The sequence below is a fragment of the Saimiri boliviensis genome, chromosome 3 (assembly GCF_048565385.1).
Source record: "Saimiri boliviensis isolate mSaiBol1 chromosome 3, mSaiBol1.pri, whole genome shotgun sequence".
NCBI classification, from domain to species: Eukaryota; Metazoa; Chordata; class Mammalia; order Primates; family Cebidae; genus Saimiri; species Saimiri boliviensis.
In genome coordinates this window covers 100,894,483-100,915,911 of record NC_133451.1, presented here as the reverse complement: position 1 = coordinate 100,915,911, position 21,429 = coordinate 100,894,483, and the positions used below count along the sequence as shown (strand labels likewise).

Below are 21,429 nucleotides of genomic sequence, written 5' to 3'. Positions count from 1 at the left end.
CCCCCACAACAATGTAAGCTCTATAAGGGCACAGCCTTTATTCATTTTACTCACCATGACATCCTCAGTGCTGCCTAGCATGAAAAAGGTACTCAGAACTTTCTGAATAAATGAATAAGTCTTTTTTTTTTTTTTTACTTAAAAAATGGTTAGAATTAAATCAGCCTTGGAATAAGCAGGAAAAAAGCCTATTTGAGAGGAAATTTCACTATAAACTTGAAGACCTTAGGAAAGAATGGATTGAGCCATCAGAGAAGTGAAGCCCTCGGCCAGTGAGGAAGAACCGAAAGGCCTGGACTGAAGAAATTAAGACCAGACTGGTCCAGAGATGTTTTTACATGTGCTCAAAATGTGTCATCTACTGAAAATGAACATCTGAAGGGAACTTTCAACTGCACATTCACATTTACTACTCTGACATAGATGCTCAGTCTGTGCTTGAATATGTGCAAGGATATAAAGATGCTACCTCTCAAAGCATCCTGCCAATTATATAGTAGCTACAGAAAGTCGTAAGATGGGACTAGCTGATTAACAGACCAAAAACTTAACACTGTCAGTTAAAAACCAAATATAAAAGGTATTAATTAGAAAAAGTATTTATTTCTGCTCCTTTCATACATCTTATTGTTCAGGAAACAGTCTTACATACATATCTGAAATAATCTACCATCTCACACTCTAGTTAAAGGCAAAGCACCATAGGTAAAGCTGATCAGCTGTCCAGAGTTCTCAGCTTATGGAATCTTGCTTCTTGATTTTATGTTAATTTTTGAAAATCAGAATGTCATTTCCAAAAAATGTTAAGGGGGTTGTAAAAAATAATCACTTTACTTGGTATTATAGTTGTAGATACGGAGTATATTTTCTTTAAGAAATGAAAAACTGAGAATAAAATGCCACTCAACATCATTGGTATAGCAGGTCAGCAGGAAAAAAAAATACTGTGATCAACTTGTCTCTTTAAACCAAGAAGGAATTCTAGTCCAAGTTTCAATATACTTCCTGCTTATTCACTAGATATTTCTTTTACTGCTGCTCTTCATTCTTTTCCACATTTCACATTAGAGGATTGGTACAGCCTTTAAACTTCCTTGACAGGAGCAAATCCAGTATCCACTGATTTCTTCTCAAAGGCACTCTAACCCATCAGATAGCCCCTGCAGAAATAAAGTACAAAAAGTGAAAAGGAAGCAACGTTTCAAAATGCCAAAACAAATTTTATGATGTATCAACTGACAATCCAAAAATATAACTACATGATTCTTCATTATGGTCCTTATTTCATATCTGGCCCCCCTCACCCCAATATACAAATAAATTACTAAGCCTTTATTTTACTACCCTTCTCTCTTTTTTTTTTTTTTTGAGACTAAGTTTCACTCTTGCCACCCAGGCTGGAGTGCAATGGCGTGATCTCAGCTCACTGCAATCTCTACCTCCCTGGTTCAAGCGGTTCCTGCCTCAGCCTCCCAAGTAGCTGGGATTACAGGTGCCTAACACCATGCCCAGCTTTTAGTAGAGACAATGTTTCACCATGTTGGCTAGGCTGGTCTGAAATTCCTGACCTCAGTCGATCAGCTGGCCTCAGCCTCTCAAAGTGCTGGGATTACAAGCCTGAGGCGTAGCAAAGTTTTTTATTTTTTATTTTTTTCTTTTGAGATAGAGTTTCGCTTTTGTTGCCCAGGCTGCAGTGTAATGGCGCGATCTCGGCTCACTGCAACCTCCGTCTCCCAGGTTCAAGCGATTCTCCTGCCTCAGCCTCCCGAGTAGCTGGAATTATAGGCACCCACCACCATACCTGGCTAATTTTTGTATTTTTAGTAGAGACGGGGTTTCACCATGTTGGCCAAGCTGGTCTTGAACACCTCCCCATCACCCCCCAGGTAATCCACCCACCTCAGCCTCCCAAAGTGCTGGGATTACAGGCATGACCCACCACACCTTGCCCTTCCCTCTTAAAGTTACAAAGCAATATGCTAAATAACACAGAATAAGAAGAGGAAGGAAAGAAAAGAAAATGGTATCTAAAAGTTAAAGTTAAGAGCCAAAATCAATCTACTTTGGGTTCTCAGAAGTACAACAAAAATCAAACTATTTTTTATGGGAAGAAACTGGTTTGGATTTCTAAAAACCCTAATATTACCAGAAGAGAAGTGGGAAAATCAGAAGCCATTCAGGCCTGGAAGGTGAGCCTTTGAGACTTCAAAAAACAGTGTGCACAAACATCTGCCCCTGAACCTCTAATACTTTAGGAAATGTCTGGATAAGAGTTAGGAGCTGGCCGGGCGCGGTGGCTCAAGCCTGTAATCCCAGCACTTTGGGAGGCCGAGACGGGTGGATCACAAGGTCAAGAGATCGAGACCATCCTGGTCAACATGGTGAAACCCCGTCTCTACTAAAAATACAAAAAATTAGCTGGGCATGGTGGCGCGTGCCTGTAATCCCAGCTACTCAGGAGGCTGAGGCAGGAGAATTGCCTGAACCCAGGAGGCGGAGGTTGTGGTGAGCCGAGATCGCGCCATTGCACTCCAGCCTGGGTAACGAGACCGAAACTCAGTCTCAAAAAAAAAAAAAAAAAAAAAAATTTAGGAGCTTTAGTTGTACCTGCTGGTAAGGTCAAACTTCATGCTGGTCAAATAGGAGATCCTTTATTAAATGTGCACGTTAGGCCCTGAAATCCCCTTTAAATTAAAGCATTAAATCTGGTATTACGAAAGTTCCAAACCTTTCCTTTGGCAATAAACCCTTAAAGTCCATTATTAATTAAGGATCTGCAGGATCAGGAAAAATTGGAAAAATTATGTACAAGTATCCACATTAAGAAAGGGTTTTTACTGGGTCAGACACAGCGGCTCATGCCTGTAATCCCAGCACTTTGGGAGGGCAAGGTGGCTGGATCACCAGGTCAGGAGTTTGAGACCAGCCTGGCCAACACAGCAAAACCTTGTCTCTACTAAAACTACAAAAATTAGCTGGGTGTGGTGGCAGACGCCAGTAATCCCAGCTACTTGGGAGGCTGAGCCAGGAGAATCGCTTGAAACCAGGAAGCGGATATTGCAGTGAGCCGAGATCACGCCATTGCATTCCAGCCTGGGCAACAAGAGCAAAACTCCGTCTCAAAACAAAAGGCGGGGGGCGGGGGGTGGGGGTCGGGGGGGAGGGGGGCGGTTACTATACCCTATACTCACCTACAGCTTCTTCAGAACACCTCTCCGTTTGACCCTGCTTCTACCACTTACTGCATGAGCCTGGGCAAACCTCACTCAGTTTCCTCATCTGTAAAATGGAGTTACCTCAAAGGGTTTTAAGGATTATAAGGGCATCTACTCATACAGTACTAGCTACTCATAGTTATAACTAAAATGTTAGCTGCTATTTTTAGAGTACCAAGTTTCTTCACTGGTAACATAGGGTTTAAAAACTACTTGATAATACTGAGGTCTCCTCCAGTGTTTGGCACACAGCAAACACTCAAGAATATGAGTTTCCTCCCTCTCAGCTTCTGAACTCACTTGACTCCCTACACAACTTAGACTTATGTTCAGCCAATGCAATCAACCTAGAACTCAAACCTTTTCTTTCTGTTATATCAGCCTGGCCAATCCATACTCTGAGGAAAGAGAACTTTCATCTACCACAACCACCTTTACAACTCGCTACTTCTCACCTCCTCCCAACTCCAAAACTGAACAAAAATTACAAAATAAAAAGGTTCTCTAAAAACTTTTTATATACACTGACTTTAAAGACCTCACATAAATTTGCTACCGTAATGCCTGATATGTCACAAAAAGGATACTTTAAAGCGTAAGCTTCACACACACACAAAAAGGTTCAAAAAGATTTTAAGCAAGTATCCACTAATATCTGCACTCTATAGTAGAAGGTACCTAACAGTTAGCTTACACTATGAAACAAGGGTATTAAGGAGTAACTTCCTGTCATGTGCATACTTCTATATATGAATATACACTTTGTACTCTATCTCTTAATTCAGTCATATATTATAGTATCCTTCCTTGTAACTAGTGGGTGACCTATGCTTGTCAACCTATATGTACAGAGAAAAGAATATTTAAATACACATGTCCTGTTCAAAGCTGCCAAACTTAAAACCTTAAGGAAAATTTTAGAGGTACCAAAAAATATTATAATGCTATAAAGATAGCATGTTAGAAAAAAGAAAAGAACAAGTAAATTACTATAATTCATGGTAGGGAATAAAAATAAAATGGCTGAAATACACTTATTATATTACAATCATTAGCTCCCTCTCATTGACCCAGAAAATTTCATAATCTTATATTCAGGCTTGTGAGAATTTTACAAAAGTAAAATTGTAGATAAATACAATAAAAAGTAAATCAAGAACTCAAAAACCAACTAGAGACAGGAGAAGCCATCATGAAGGATCTTCTATTTAATCTTTATTTTAAGGCCATTCTTTCAATAATCACTCAGTGCCTTCTGTAAATGAAAGCAAGCACTGTGCTAGGTAATAGTACTAACAGAGATTTCTCAAAACACTATCACATGAATTACTGCATTTAACCCTTGCAACAATCTTAAAAAAGTGTGTGAAACAGGGATTAGTCTCATTTTACAGTTGAAGAGTGTGACAGCAATTGAGTGGTTTGCTCAAAATCACAAGGCCAGAAAATAACAGAACCAGCATTAAAACACAAGTCTCCTCACTGCTGGTCTACTACCTATTCCAATGGTCTGAGAAATGGAAACCTCACTTTCTTCTTTTAGAAACAGTAATGGTTTATTCATGTATTTTTGAAACTGTGGTCATAATCTAACTTGAAACACAGAACTTTTAGGACTCTGGAATGAAAACACTGATATTGATTAACACTTAAATTATGCTTGACTGCATACCTTCTCATTTAATCTTGACAACTGTAACTCCCCAAGCTATATTATTAATACTTCATTTAACAGGTTTGGAACCTGAGGCCAAGAGAGTTCACAGAACTAATTCAAAGTCTCAGAGTTAATAAGTGGCAGCCCAAAACTGAAAAGTAGTACTATGTATAACAGAAATGTAAAATGATCCTTAGTCAAGGTTAAATTATGCTTAATCTCACAGTGTCCAGTAAATAATAGGTATCAAATAATAAATATTTGCTGTATACAAATTTGAGTGTTAACGTGTAATACAATAAATGCTTTAGAAAGAGGTCTGCCAAAAATGAATAAATGATTTAGTATTTATAGAGCTAAATTTCAATTACATGAAATCACATATATGTATCATATCATTCCCTAAATGATGTTAGTTTAAATATTATTATATTCGTATTTTTTATTCTTTTCTCCCTTTTAGAGAACTTGTTTTCCGAACATGATCTCAGGATTTATCCAGAAGCTGCTTAGCTTTTCTTCTCAAGCTTAACAAACACTAGGTGAAATTGCTAAAAGGCCAGCTGGAATAAGGCAGGCCTTTTGTCCTCAATTATATGATAGTATGTATTTCAAGCAGTTTTAGACAGCTTTATAACAGACTTGCCTGAATGTAGGAACCCATCCCTCCTTCTCCAACTGAACACCTTGCCTAATTTTAGAGCATTACCATGCCACCACAGGCCACCTTTTATTTATTTATTTTTTTTAATTTTTAAGACTCTGCTTTTGGTTGGGCATGGTGGCAGGTGCCTGTAATCCCAGCAACTCAGGAGGCTCAGGCAGGAGAATTGTTTGAACCTGGGAGGCGGAGGCTGCAGTGAGCTGAGATCATTCCATTGCACTCCAGTCTGGGTGACAGAGCAAGTCTCCATCTCAAAAAAAAAACAAAAACAAAGATTCTGCTTTTAAGTTAAAGCTGCCCTGAGAGTGGCAGCTAAAGACAATCTGATGACGATTCATTGTTTTTCAATAACTTCTTTATCCTCCCTGGGAATCTCCTCTTTTCTTGCTCTGCTAATGAAAACTTCAGTCTCTTCTATACCAGTACAACTTACCATGCTATGGTGACTTACTTCCACTAGGAGCAGAAAAACAAGGAACAAAAAGAAGAGGCTGGAGTACCTTAGTCTTCATACAACTTAGCTAACGGCCAGAAATGCTTTCCCCAAATGAAAATAAGAGCTGCTGCCAGAGAAAACTGAGGCAGCTATATGGACACACAGATATTCAGCTGACAAAGAACTCCACACTCTCCCTCCCATCCTGCCAGCACTAAAATGAGAACGAGATGATTGTGGGATAAGTACTTTTGCCCATTCTACTCCAGGTGTGTTATAGAAAATGGACAGGTTAAGTCATAAAACAAGTGAATTTGTAAAACTCAAACACACTAAGAATCAGAATAGTTGACACTTGATGTTTAACACAGTCCCTAAACAAGAAAATACTAAGACCTAATCTTTGGACTATGCTTGCCCAAATTTCCTGTTGTTACTGTAGTTACTAATATACCCACAGATTAAATCAGAATATATAGAAATGTGATTATATCTGTTTATATTTCAAGTAAATAATCATAAACAGAATTATAAAAGATGCCATAAGCCAATTTATTTTTCTTCTACAGATACTGAAAGTTTTCTGAATAAAAATAATATTTAAATACACTTTAAACACACACACATACACACACACATATATAAACACTCTTTTCCCATCTTTTTTAAGAGCAATAACTCTCCTTTCCCATGCAAGGCATAATGGGTTTTCTTCCCACCAATATTCAAAGAACAGCAACAATGAATGATTTGACACCATTCCCTACCATTATTACTACTAGAATCCTGTGTTACAGATTAGCCAAAAGGCATTTTAAAGAAACAATGACTATCTTCAGTCATTGATGCCAGGACAACGTAACTAAATTTTCTCATGAAACTTCATGGCTATAACAACTAAGAAGATCTACTGGCTTCCATTTTATAACTACAGTTATACCCTTGACCAAGTCACAGATACATTTGGTTTCTGGATTTTTCATCTGTGTAAATGAAAGTTAAATTAAATCTTCTATGACTTTATGTTTTCCAGGTAATCATTTTATCAGTTTGCTTCATAAGTTGCTGATTACACAAATAACTTACGGCAGTTTCATTCTCATGAATACTCTAGCCATGAAAAAACTCAATAGAACACAGACGAATCCAATGAATAGAAGAAGAAATCTATTGAGTTTTGGGATATTTGGTGCATTCGATCGGTCCAGGATTATGAAACCTAAACCTCCCATTGTAAACAGGAAGCTGGATGCAAGTCCTTCCATAATATATTGTCCATTTACTCTGGAAAAGAAAAGAATGACCATAGGAATGACCATAGGAAGACAATAAATAGAAATGTTTCCCCTTAAGTTGAAATTCCTATTTCCATTGTGCTAAGACATTTTTGTGCTAAATTTCTTATTCTTACCCTTACAACCATTTTACTACACCTCTGGATATTCATCTGTCCATTCAACAAATATTTATTAAGTCTATTTGGTAGCAAGCACCGTTTTGGGTCCTGGGGGATACAACAATAAATAAAACAGACAAAAATCTCTGTCTTCATGGAGTTCACATTCAAAAAAAGTTGTAAAACCTCAACTAACACAATCATTTATATAAATACTCATACTTTATGTATATGAATGCTTTATCCAGAACTTTAGCTTAGCTTTTTAAAAAGTTATGCTATTTAAATTTCTACTATCAATTTCAAACTAATTTTGAATTGGTCAGATGTGTTTCTTGAAGTTTTATGTTAATAATAATAAACTTCTTGTTTCAAATGGAAATATTTTAAAAAGCAAGTGTTCTTAAGTTAAGGTTCCATGAATCCCACAAGAACTTCAGTGAGCTATAAGCCCTTATAATTATATGTAAAAGAGAGAAAGAGTGTGTGTGTGTGTGTGTGTGTGTGTGTGTGTGTGTGTGATATTTTTCTAGGGATACAGAGTTTTGATCAAATTCTCATAGTTCAGGGACCTCAGAAAGAAAATTTCTCGTTAAAGAGTCATGATTACACATAGGCATATGTGAATAGGGCTGTGTGGTTTTTTGTTTTTTTTTTTCATTGAAAACACAACATATGCACCAAGTTCAAAATTCAAACAGTATGGAAGAGGGCACTATGAAAGGCCTCCTTAACAATCAACCTGTCATTAACTCCCCTCCACAGAGAATAACAGTAAATCTTTCCAGAAATATTCTACATATAAACATTACTGCAAATAAAAATATATGGCTATGTTTAGGTAGATATTTATCAAGTAAATTTTAGAAAGCAATATAAGCATTATTCAGAAGAACAAAACCACACTAAAATGGGGTTTCACTGCTGAAACAGAACCCTCAAGTCTCAAAAATATTTTTGTTATTTAATATTATAGTCCAGGGCATAGTTTAGAAATACTTTCTTAAATGCCCATATAGTAAATATCTTAGGCTTGCAGGCCATATGGTTTGTGTCATACTTACTCAACTTGGCCACCGTAGCTTGAAAGCAGTCGAAGATCAGATATAGCACATGGGCATGCTTACCTCCAATAAAACTTTATTTGGCGGGAAAAAAGTGGCTATAGTTCACTGACCCCCAGAACAGTCAATAAATGTTGTTTAAACTGATACCCTACTGTAAATTGGTGATACATCAATCATTATGAAATACTTTATTTCTTTATAAATAAATAATATACTCTTGCTCTTGAGAATTCAGCATTTTAAAACAGCTATTGTCTAAATACAGATGGATTCCATAGGTTTTACTTTTTTCTTTTAAGACAGAGTCTCACTCTGTCACCCAGGCTGGATGCAGTGGTGCAATCTCGGCTCACTGCAACCTCCACCTCCCAGGTTCAAGTGATTCTCCTAACTCAGCCCCCTGAGTAGCTGGGATTACAGGCGTGTGCCACCATGCCCAGCCAATTTATGTATTTTTAGTAGAGACAGGGTTTCACCATGTTGGCCAGGATGGTCTTGATCTCTTGACCTTGTGATCTGTCTACCTTAGCCTCCCAAAGTGCTGGGATTACAGGTGTGAGCCACCATGCCCAGCCGATTTCACTCTATTTTTAAATAAGCAGGCATACTCCAGCAACTTTCCTTCCCACCACCAAATCATTCAAAAAGGTATCTTTTACCTGTAGGCCAAGAAAGCTACTGGCCTCTGATGCCCATGTTCATCAGTCATAGAGCCAACACTTGGCGGTTCAACAATAACATCATAAATTATTCCTGTAAGAAAGACAATAGAACAGATCAGATTGTATTCCTAATTTTTGAAAACAGGATTATAGTTTTCCATTGTCCCTTAAGGTTCATTTACTTTTTTTTTTTGGAGACAGAGTCTCACTCTGTCACCCAGCCTGAGTGTGCAGTTACGTGATCTTGGCTTACTGCAAACTCCATCTCCCAGGTTGAAGTAATTCTCCTGCTTCAGCCTCTGGAGTAGCTGGGACTTCAGGTGCCCTCCACCACGCCTAGCTAATTTTTGTATTTCTAATAGAGACAAGGTTTCACCATATTAGTAAGGCTCCTGACCTCAAGTGATCCACCCACCTCGGTCTACCAAAGTGCTGGGATTACAGGTGTGAGCCACTGTGTCCAGCCAAGGTTTATTTATTTTTAAATAGGAATGCTTTGATTATATTATCATAAACAAATGAGGCCCAACTAATCTAAGGTTCTGATAAATCATTCAGACATTCAACTCAATGTTTTAAAATTACTTCAAAAACAGTATGATATCTAAAAGAAATACAAATTTCATAAAGGAAATTCACCCAATAACATTTGCTAATACTCAGGACTGACTTTAGTATAAAAAACATTTAACATTAAAGGCTATACTTTAGTTCACAAAAATTGTCTTAGATACGATTAGTTTCTATAAATTGAAAAATAACTAAAGAAATTGCTTAAATGTAAAACAAGGAGACATTTTAAAACCATGCTATCAGGCAGAATGGCAATACTAGAGATTCATAATCATTAACATTAACATCCATGATTATGTCATAATGTCATCATGGTGATTAACATTAATGTTCATCAACACTAACAGTTTTCTCAATCTCTCGCTGTCAGTATCTACTCTACCTTCTCCACTGTTCTCGAACGTCTTCATCTCCAGCTTTTCGTAAGTATAACAAGCCTATCTCCCTCATTCTAGCCTGACAAAAACAATCATATAGGAATTCCCTTGTCTTCTCCCCACCAATCTACAAATACCTGGTACCTGAATCCAGCCTCACCTCCTCCTTTCTAGCTACACAGAGGAAGATTCACACCTCCTATTATGTGGGGTCCCTTCTGCAGCTAGCAGGAGTTCACTCCCACTTGGACTCTCAGGGACTTTATTCCTTTGGGTATCTCTCCTCTCTCCTGTATTTTCAACATCTCCTTACCTACATCAACCCTCCTTGACTTCAGATCCTCCTGGATAACATCCTATTTCTCTCTTTCCTTTTTGAAAGGAAGTCAGACTTTCTTCTAGAAAGACTTAGGCAAACTTGCCATCTCTCCTTCCTTACTTACCCTTCATTCTTTAACTCAATCCAATTTGGTTTCTGCCATTAATATTGCTCTTTCTAAGGTCACCAATGATCTCCATGTTGTCAAATTCAATGGACACTTTTCAGTTCTCATCTTAGGAGACTTCTTGGCAGCATTCGATCCAGTTTACTAAACCCAGTTCTTGAAAAACACCTCTTCTTATGGCTTTTGTGATACACCTCTTCATGTTTTCCTGCTACCTCTCTATTGGGGCTCTTCTTTTATAAAACTACTAAATGTTGGAGGCCCTCAGGGATTGGTCCACTGTCCTCTTCTATGTCTCTCAAGTGAACTCCCAGGGCTTTCAATTTTGTGTGCTAAAGACTCTCAATGTGATGTGCCAAGGTCTCTCAAATAATGCCAGTACCATTAGAATTACATGTAAGTTCCTTAAGAACAGGGACTTGGCCCATGCTCTTCAATGTTTCATGGGAGTTCCAGAAATGACTGTTAGTTGACCAACTTCATTCAACACAGGCCTCTTTTCTCAGGTCTGGATTCCTACCTGCACATTTGACATATCCAACTAATTATATCCTAAAACAACCTCTGGTGCACCATTCTCCACCAAAAACTCTGTTTCTTCAATCTTAGGAAATGATACGTCCGTCTATTCAGGTGCTCAAACCAGAAACCTGTAAGATTCCTTCCCATTTCATTCTCCCCCTAAACCCAATGAATTCAAGACCTACTGAATCTACTACCAACATATCTTCCATTTTATTATCCTAATCTCCATTGCCATAAACCTAGTATAGTCTAAGTTAACTTCAAAGGCCACCTAATTGGTATCTTGGTACCATATATGTCCTGCTTTTTCCTCTGCCTAGCATATCCTTTCCCCTAGTCTTTCAGATTTTGGCTTACATATCATTTCCTCAGGAACCACACCCAGTCCAGATGATGCTTCCAACTCCCTTTATTTTCTCAAAAACCTCCTGTTCTTTCACCATATTTGTAACCACTTTTTTGTTTGTTTTTATTTTTTGAGGCAAGGTCTTGCTCTGTCACCCTGGCTGGAGTGCAGTGGCACAATCATAGCTTACTGCAGCGTTGCTTTCCCAGGCTCAGGCGATCCTACCACTTCAACCTCCTGCACCACCAAGCTTGGCTAATTTTGGGGTTTCTTGTTTTTGATACAGTCTCGCTTTGTCACACAGGCTGAAGTGCAGTGGCATGATCTCGGCTCACTGCAAACATTTGCCTCCCAGGAACAAGCAACTCTCCTGCCTCAGCCTCACAAATAGCTGGGACTACAGGCGTGTATCACCACGCCTGGCAAATTTTTTGTATTTTTAGTAGAGACAGGGTTGCACCATGTTGCCCAGACTGGCCTCTAACTCCTGGTATCAAATGATCCACCTGCCTTAGGCTCCCAAAGTGCTGGATTACAGGTGTGAGCCACTGTGCGCAGCCCATTTTTGTGGCCATTTTTAATGGACAAAGAAATTATGTGACATTTAATGTGTCTTAACTATGGCATTACAAGCTTCAGGAGGTCAAGGTCCTTATGTTTTGTTCAATTATCTCCAGTACCTAGTGCCTGGAACTTAACAGGGACTCAGTATCTATTTGCTATTTGTCAGCAATAAATATCGTTTATTTATAAAGGTGCGCTCAGTTTTTAGAAGAAACTTCTTCCCTTCCAGTGGCAAAGCCAAATCATCATATAAGATACCTGATAGACCTGGCCACTAAAAAGCATCCTTTCCACTTTCCATCAAGGTTAGGACAAAGAATCTCCCCATTACAATAATCAACAGAGAAAAAAAGAGGGCAACAAAGAAAACAGGCTTCTCACAAAGGATCCGACTCCAAGGGAAGTAAAGGTTACAAAAAAGAAACTAGCATTATTCATTATTATTATTGAATAATGACTTTTTTTTTTTTGGTCTAATGACCTACATGAACTGTGAACTGTGCAAAATATGGAACACTTCACAAATTAGCAAGTCATGCTTGCATGGGAGCCATGGTAATCTTCTCTGTATCATTCAAATTTTAGTTTAAGTGCTGCCAAAGCGAGCACTCAATAATAATATTAAATTATTCTACATTATTTTTAAAACTCTATTTTTTTTGAGACGAAATCTCACTCTGTCGCCCAGCTTGGAGTGTGGTGGTGTGATCTCGGCTCACTGCAATTTCCTCCTCCCGGGTTCAAGCGATGCTCCTGCCTCAGCCTCCCGAGTAGCTGGGATTACAGGCACCTGCCACTATGCCTGGCTAATTTTTTGTATTTTTAGTAGAGACCGGGTTTCACCATGTTGGGCAGGCTGTTCTCGAACTGACCTCGTGATCCACCCGCCTTGGACTTCCAAAGTGCTAGGATTACAGGTGTGAACCACCGCACCCAGCCACAACTCTACTATTTTTTAAAAGCCACATGCATTTTAAATTTTGTTTATTCAGTACAGTACCTATTAATTTGCTAAGCAAATGTTAATGCTAATGCAATGCTAGATAGTATCTTGTTAACAAAAAGTATTTAAAAGTAACTCAGATATTTTAACGTAATTTATTTAAATGAACGTAAGTTAATTCTCACTATTCTAGATTGGGGGAAGGCGGTAAATTCAAAGGTGCCTTCTAGAACTCAGCTCTCTCAGTTTGAATCCTCCCCCTTCAAGTGTCTACTATTCTCACAAAACATCTATGAAAATAACAATTATATGGCCACTCCCTTAAAAGCAGAATTACTTTTGCTATCCCAAATCCATAGCTTTAATTTTATAATTTCCAACTACACCACTTCCCCAAATCTAAATTAATTTTATAATTTCCAAGTTAAGTACATCTAAACGTACAGTAGCATAGCTCTAAGATCTTGGAACTGTGGTCTGAAAGGGTAGTGGCTCTGAAAAGACTGTAGCCGGATTGCCAACTCACCAGTACATAAGGCAACGCCCCTTTGCAATTTTCTATCTGAAAAGGACAGAATAAGATGATAGATAATTCATAAGCATTTAATAGTAATGCTATTTATCTTACTTTTTTACTTCTCCTCTGCCCACTGAAATACAGTATCGTCTGCAAATCTCATCTCCAATCTCAAATACTTATCAAACCTGTGATTTTCAGAAAATTCCATTCATATTTATTGTAGATCGTGCAAAAAGCAACATAGGACCGTTGGTCGTGCAAAAAGCAACATAGGACCGTTGGTTTGAGCCAACAAATCTAAAGACTGTAAAGTTTCTTCCACGGTTCCCAGACAAAGTCAAGTTTAAAAGTTCCACAAGCTCTTGACCAACCATGGAAGCGGAGCTGGCCAAACTAGACTTTCCCAGGACCTTTGTTAAACAACGTATGGCAAGCGATACAAAGCAACAATTTAGGCTTGAAAAATATATTTGACTCAGATCCCTGGGATAGGGGACTAGAAGGAGAGGAAAAGCAATAGAAGTGACAACACGAATTCTCTCAAGACAAAGGACAGGGCGTGAGGGCGAATAAACTTGGACGTTAACACTCCGAACCCCAGAACTCCCTTCACCCTCAGAAAAGATCCAAAGCAGAGCGATCCTTCACCCGCCGCTGAGAGTCAGCGGAACAGACCCGCCTCCCGGGGCTGGTCAGTTCTCCGCGCCTCAGCCTCTCGGGCCCGCCCGAGTTACCTCCGGTGATGAGGAAGTAAGACACCACCACCAGAGCATACACAGTCATGGCCGACGGCATGTGCAGCCAGGGCGGCTTCTTCAGCTTCAGGTTGGGACATTCCAGCACTAAGAACGGGACACGGTACAAAGTCTCCATGTTGGTGGCAGCAAAGCGGCCTCAAACCCCACGCGCCACCCGGAAACAGGTCCGCCCTCCCTAACAACTGCGCGTGCGCGGGGAAAGGACCCGCAGATCCGTAAAACTCGGAGGTGGTTTCCATACTTACAGAAAAAAAACAAGAAACTAAATAAAACAACAAATAATATAACTAAGTGGCATAAGTTATTTATTTTAATTAAACTTAAGTTGTGACAATATGCTCTACTTTTTTCTAACGGATAAAAGGTGATTTATGTACCTTGAAGGACCTGCAGGACTTCTAACGTGGCCAAGCTAGAGAAGCGGAGGTCGACAAATCTAGTTGAGCCCCTCCCACTCGCTGACGCAGGAAATTTGGAAGTTGATTGGACAGGAGACGCTTTGGTTCCCAGAAAGGGAGAATGAATGGGAACTTTTGTGTAGAAATGTCTTTCACCGTTTTTTTTTTTTTTTTTTTTTTTTTTTTGAAGGGATAGGGAAAGCCAGAGGCTGCTGAGCTTTTACTTCACGAAGTAGTCATGGTAATAATAAGACTTCATAATAAGAATAATTGCTAAAGTAATATATTATCTTTTTTTCAGACGGAGCGCTCTTTGGCCCAGGCTGGAGTGAGATGGCGCGATCTCGGTTCACTGCAACCTCAGCTCACTGCAACCTCCGCCTTCCGGTTTCAAGCGATTCTCCTCCCTCAGCCTCCTGAGTAGCTGGGATTACAGGCACAGGCCACCACGCCCAACTAATTTTTGTATTTTTAGTAGAGAAGGGATTTCACCATGTTGGCCAGCCTGGTCTTGAACTCCTGACCTCGTGATCCGCCCGCCGGTGCCTCCCAAAGTGCTGGGATTAAAGGCATGAGCCACCGCGCCTGGCCTATTACCAATTAAAAAAAAAAAAAAAAAATCCAGCCTGGATCACAGATGTCAACAGGGCATCTCGCCAGGGATGCCTTAATGCCGATAGCTTGGCATGACCAAAATAGTACTTTGAATAACTCATCCTCTCAGTTTTGCTCTTCCCTTGGTCATCTGTATGTCAGTAAATGGTAAAATCACTGGCCAAAAATCTTAGTCATCTGGATTTCTCTCCTTACTAACCTTCTGCGTCCAAAATATTAGCACGTCTCTTTGGCTGTACTACCAAAATATCTCCAATTCATCTGCTCCTCACCATTCCACCAATAGCACCCTAGTGTGAACCACCACCATCTCTGGTCTGGGCAACATTTACAATCTAAATGGATGAAAATATATGATGGAGAGTTAGTCATTAGAGATGGACTAGAAGTTCTAAAAGATGTTTTGTTTTCTGTTTTGCTTTTTTTATATACAATCTTTTAAGACTACAAATGTTAACTTCCTTTTGGAGCAAGAGTTAAGAGTCACTGATTACATAAATCCAGAGCATACTGACACATTATAAAGCCAATGTTTTTATATTTTTTTATTTGCTTGTTGCTAAGCCAGTAGTTTTTTTTTTTTTTTTTAAACAGGATGCCATGTATTGGTTCTGTACTTCTAATTAGCTCACAACTCAATTGTTGAGAAATGGTTTGAAGACCATAATGAAAATACTATCAAAACATTGTAGTATCCAATTCTTCGCTCTTGTTACCCAGGCTGGAGTGCAATGGCGTGATCTCGGCTCACCGCAACCTCCGCCTCCTGGGCTCAGGCAATTCTCCTGCCTCAGCCTCCTGAGTAGCTGGGATTACAGGCACGTGCCACCATGCCCAGCTAATTTTTTGTATCTTTAGTAGAGACGGGGTTTCACCATGTTGACCAGGATGGTCTCGATCTCTCGACCTCGTGATCCACCCGCCTCAGCCTCCCAAAGTGCTGGGATTACAGGCTTGAGCCACCGCGCCCGGCTTGTAGTATCCAATTCTAAGCACAGATGAGGCTTGCTGCCCTTACTGTTCATTAGTAAGAGTCTCCCCCAGAGTCTTGTTACCTATGTATTAACGGAGCTACACGAATCTTAGCTTATGTAGAAGCCAATGATAACACCAATAATGAATGCATTTACACCAGAACCAGCGTTTATACGTAGGAAGTTTCTCTGGGCACTGTAAAGCAGAATGTTACTGAAATTCCCACGGTCCTATAAATAAGGAACACTTTGGAACAATTAAAGTATTTTGCTTTGATATAAAGAAAAAATAAAAATAAAATATTTTGCTTTAAAAAATGAGGAAAAACATAGGGATTAAAGATTTTTTAAAATTTCCTTTATAACGTAAAAAAGAATGTAACATTAATTCACTACTGCATGGCAGATACTATGTTAAGTGATTTACATTTGTACTTATATACTCTTCATGACAATTATGTTAGGTAAATACTAGTATGACTGCTTTGCATACGACAAAACTGACTCCTGGAAAGGGAAATAAACTCAAAAAGTGTGGTATAGTCTGTGATTGGATGAGACTTAAAAGGCAATTGCTTTACAAGAAAAATAGATTTAAAAGGTTTAAGATGGTATACGTTTATATACTTATCCTTCTTCCTGTATATACTGGGGCCACAAAATTTCTATATACATTTTGGGAAAAATAGAATTATATATTATTAATATATAATAGTAATTATATACTATTAATGTATAATTTTAAATAAAAATAATTTCATAAATAATAAAATAACTATAAGTGTGTTCTGACTTGACAATTTTTTTTTTTTTTTTTTGTTTTGTTTTGTTTTGTTTTTTTTTTTTTTTGAGACAGAGTTTCGCTCTTGTTACCCAGGCTGGAGTGCAATGGCGCGATCTCGGCTCACCGCAACCTCCGCCTCCTGGGTTCAGGCAATTCTCCTGTCTCAGCTTCCTGAGTAGCTGGGATTACAGGCACGCACCACCATGCCCAGCTAATTTTTTGTATTTTTAGTAGAGACGGGGTTTCACCATGTTGACCAGGTTGGTCTCGATCTCTCGACCTTGTGATCCACCCGCCTCGGCCTCCCAAAGTGCTGGGATTACAGGCTTGAGCCACCGCGCCCGGCTTTTTTTTTTTTTTTTTTTTTTTTTTTTTTGAGGCAGAGTCTTGCTCTGGAGTGCAGTGGCGCAATCTCGGCTCACTGCAACCTCCATCTCCCGGGTTCAAGCGATTTTCCTGCCTCTGCCTCCCGAGTAGCTGGGATAACAGGTGTTTGCCACCATGCCTGGCTAATTTTTTGTCTTTTTAGTAGAGACAGGGTTTCACCATCTTGGCCAGGATGGTCTTGATCTCTTGACCTCGTAATCCACCCGCCTCGGCCTCCCCAAGTGCTGGGATTACAGGTGTGCACCACCACGCCCAGCCAGCAATTTTATTATTTATGAAATGTTGAATTTATATGTTGAATTATTACTATCACTTTCCAAAAAGTAAGTTTGCTCCAGGAAGCAATTCATTATTATTTTTTAGCCCCTTAAGCTTTGAAATATTTTTTCAATATGTTTGTAATATTCTATAAGCCATATATAAAAGAAACCTTTCATGAGTAAGATATGCATATCTGTTATCATCCATGTGCTAACCCACAATTCCTACAGAAAAGTATTCTATTTAAACATAACATAAACTCTGTAACTGAAAACCAAAGAAACAATGACTATAACAGTGAGCATTAGAGCATGCCCTTAAATAAACATATAATCCAATAATTCAGTGGGTGTCTATTTTATAAATGAAGAAGAACAAATGTTGAGAGGAACACAGTTTACAATATAATATACAGTAGAGCTGTCACTTTAAGCTACACATAAAAGCAAAAGTTACTAATTCTTACCATCCAGAAGCAAATACATATTCAAAGAAGAAAAACGTGTAAAGGTGATGTCTACCAAGCTTTCTATGTTCAATGTAGAACATTTTAATAAAAAGCCTTGAAGTTAGAAATGGTTCTGCCAGTCAAAAGAGAAGGAGAGCTCCACAAATTTTTTTTTTTTTTTTTTTTTTTTTAGACAGAATTTCTGTCTGTCACCCAGGCTGGGGTGCAGTGGTACTATCTCAGTTCACTGCAACCTCTGCATCCTGGGTTCAAGCAATTCTCCCGCCTCAGCCTCCCAAGTAGCTGGGACTACAGGCACGCCCACTACACCCAGACAATTTTTTTGTATTTTTAGTAGAGATGGGGTTTCATCATGTTGGCCAGGATGGTTTCTATCGCTTGACCTCATGATCCACCCGCCTCAGCCTCCCAAAGTGCTGAGATTACAGGCATGAGCCACCGCGCCCAGCCCATAAATAAGTTTTTAACTAAATTCTAAACAAACCAGAATTACAAAAGCTACAAATATTACTGATTTCTGTTTATTTAAATATGTGTTAGAGAGGAAATTAGTAGCTTTGTTTTCTGTAGGATAATAATACATAATATTAACGTGTCTTTTTATTTATGAAGACATTTTGCAGTTTGGTTGACAGTCTCTTGAATTATGCTCTTTCCAGCTAGGTTCTGTATAAGCATGAATATGAAGCACTATTATGTCTCATGATCTAAATAAAAACTCTTTCTAATGCAATATTGTGGGGTTTGGTGTTACTGATGTAGTTATTTTACATTTTGAAGGTTGTTTTTAAAAATTATGCTAGCAGTGGCCAGGCACAGTGGCTCAAACCTATAATCCTAGCACTTTGGGAGGCCTCTGTGGTTGGATAACCTGAGATCAGGAGTTCAAGACCAGCCTGACCAACATAGTGAAACTTTATGTAATCAGTGACTCTTAACTCTTGCTCCAAAAGGAAGTTAACATTTGTAGTCTTAAAAGATTGTATATAAAAAAAAGCAAAACAGAAACAAAACATCTTTTAGAACTTCTAGTCCATCTCTAATGACTAACTCTCCATCATATATTTTCATCCATTTAGATTGTAAATGTTAGCAGTGTACCTTGTTGTTCATTTTGCCTGGAAGGAGCCATAGCAAGAGTTGAAGATCTACAGTGATTCATGCTCAATCATTTGGTTATATGGTTGGGGAATGGGAAGAAACACAACAGGAAAATTACTGAGGAGGTCTGGAGGATGGGCATGTGGATAGACCTTCCTGCAGGTGTACAAAATGTAAAGATATCTGTGCCTTATGTGAGTGTCTACCAAAGAGCAACCTCTGCGTAGGAGGAGCTTTAGAATCAGGTGGACAAGATGTCCCATTCTGTGGACTTCAGTCAGCCTCTTTCCCTATCCATTTGTGTCCAAAGGGCCTACAGATGAAGTGGCCATGGCAGGAGGGATGGAAGCTATGCACGGCCTTTAATTCACTAAGGCTGATCTGGCTAGATCCACGGCTGAGTGCCCAGTCGGCCATAGAAGAAACCAACGAGCCTACAATATGGCACTATTCTATAGTCCAGTAGGCACTTTTTTTTTTTTCTTACCTCCAAACTTTTTATTGGCTTCCTGCTCCCCAAAGGGTCCCCTGCTTCTGCTGGCCTAATGTCTCAGAACTTTGGTGTCGTTGGTCTCAGACATCACTTTGCCATCCACTGTCTGGCAGATGGTGGTCTTTTGGATGGTTTGCATGGAGTTGCTGCTGTCCAGGACATCACTAAGACTGAAGTCCTCGCCATCATCCAGCAGTCGGCGGTAGGTGGCGATCTCAGCCTCCAGCTTGACCTTGATGTTCAGCAGAGCCTCGTATTCTTGGGCCTGGCGCTGTCCCTCTGCCCAGGTCTGTGCCAGCTCTGACTCCATGTGCAGAAGGATCCCGTTGAGCCCCTCCATTAGCAGGGCGTAGCGGGCCTCCGTCTCCTTCAGGCTGTTCTCTGAGCTGATCTTTGTATTTCTCATGGAGTCCAGGTCGATCTCCAAGGACTGGACTGTACGTCTCAGCTTTGTGAGCGTTATCTCAGCAACTTCAACCTCAGTGGACTGTGTGGTGACCACTATGGTGCTCTTCTCAGTCAGCTGAGTCCAGTACTTGTCCAGCTCCTCTTGGTTCTTTTGAGCCAGCTCGTCATATTAGGCCCGGATTTCTGCCATGACCTTGGCGAGGTCTGGAGATTTGGGGGCATCTATCTCCATGGTCAACCCAGAGCTGGCAATCTGGGTTTGTAGGCCTTTTACTTCCTCTTCATGGTTCTTCTTCATGAAGAGAAGCTCCTCCTTGAGAGTCTCGATCTCTGTCTCCAGCTGCAGCCAAGTGACATTGGTATCATCGATGACATTGTGGAGCCCATGGATGTCGCTCTCCACAGGCTGGTGCATGGCCAGCTCTGTCTCATACTTGACTCTAAAGTAATCAGCAGCAAGTTGGGCATTGTCAATCTGCAGAATGATGCGGGCATTGTCCACAGTATTTTCGAAGATCTAAGCCCTCAGGACCTCCATGGTCTTGAAGTAATGGCCCCAGGCTCTGACCTGGGGTCCCTTCTTCTCCAGGTGCTCTCGGATTTTGCTCTCCAGCTTCCGGTTCTCGGTCTGCAGACTTCTCACTCTGTCCAGGTAGGAGGCCAGACGGTCGTTCAGGCTTTGCATGGTCTCCTTCTCGTTCTGGATGCCTCCCATTCCTGCCAGACCCCTGGCCATCCCCTCGGCCAGGCCCTCCACCCCTACGCCGCTCAGGAAGCTGGCGGAGTGCGACACGGAGATGCGGGAACCAGAGCCCCCGGCGCCTGCATCACGCTGGCCGCGCTGCTGGCCGCCGGGTGCCGTAGCTGGGCACCCAGATGGAGCCCACAGACCGGTAGTTGGTGGAGAAGGTGGAGCCAGTGGTGAAGGAGAGTGAGGAGGGGAGGAGAGTGAGAGGACAGGACCCAGGCTTTGCCGACCTGGTTTTTACTGAAGTAAACACACTAGAACAAAGTTTTCCTTCCTTACCCTCAATGCTGCTACCAAAATCACTATTCTGTAGGCCTAGGGAATGCCACATTCATCCCCATGGTTTACTATACAGCATTGCTTTTTGCCAAGGAACTCATCTGACGGCAAATGAATTGTGGCCATTGGCTCATGTTCATGAAACTCACTAGACTTAGTATGTGGAATGATGGAATGGTCTTTTGAAAACTCAGTTATGATGGCAACCCCTTTGGGAGCAGGCCCATGTCTTCTAAGATGCATATGTGCTGCAAATCAGTAATCAGCATGTTTCTCTCACAGTCAGAATTCACAAGTCCAGAAATCATGTGTAGGAAATGGGAATGGCTCCTCTCACTTTTACTTAACTTTGGGCTCTACTGA

General features: G+C 40.1%; 1 protein-coding gene, 1 non-coding gene and 1 pseudogene across 3 annotated transcripts; all 3 read right to left on the bottom strand.

The window, feature by feature from the left end:
• Nucleotides 1-583: 583 nt before the first annotated feature.
• OSTC (oligosaccharyltransferase complex non-catalytic subunit) lies at nt 584-14,327 on the bottom strand. 2 transcript variants are annotated; one of them, XM_039468509.2, is made up of 4 exons: nt 14,126-14,321; nt 9,095-9,188; nt 7,059-7,256; nt 584-1,160 (listed from the first exon to the last, which is right to left on the bottom strand). In XM_039468509.2, the coding sequence occupies exons 1-4, from the start codon at nt 14,262-14,264 to the stop codon at nt 1,142-1,144; spliced, it is 450 nt and encodes a 149-aa protein (XP_039324443.1). In that variant the 5' UTR covers nt 14,265-14,321; the 3' UTR covers nt 584-1,141. The 2 variants fall into 2 exon arrangements, with proteins under 2 accessions (XP_039324443.1, XP_074252654.1); XM_074396553.1 differs by lacking the exon at nt 584-1,160 and adding an exon at nt 1,167-5,786 and having other exon boundaries at nt 14,126-14,327.
• On the bottom strand, nt 12,431-12,537 carry LOC120363753 (U6 spliceosomal RNA). The gene has a single exon (XR_005579204.1). It is a non-coding gene; the product is annotated as a U6 spliceosomal RNA (small nuclear RNA).
• Nucleotides 14,328-19,609: 5,282 nt separating the features above from the next.
• Nucleotides 19,610-20,824, bottom strand: LOC120363660 (keratin, type I cytoskeletal 18 pseudogene; annotated as a pseudogene).
• Between the last annotated feature and the right edge of the window lie 605 nt (nt 20,825-21,429).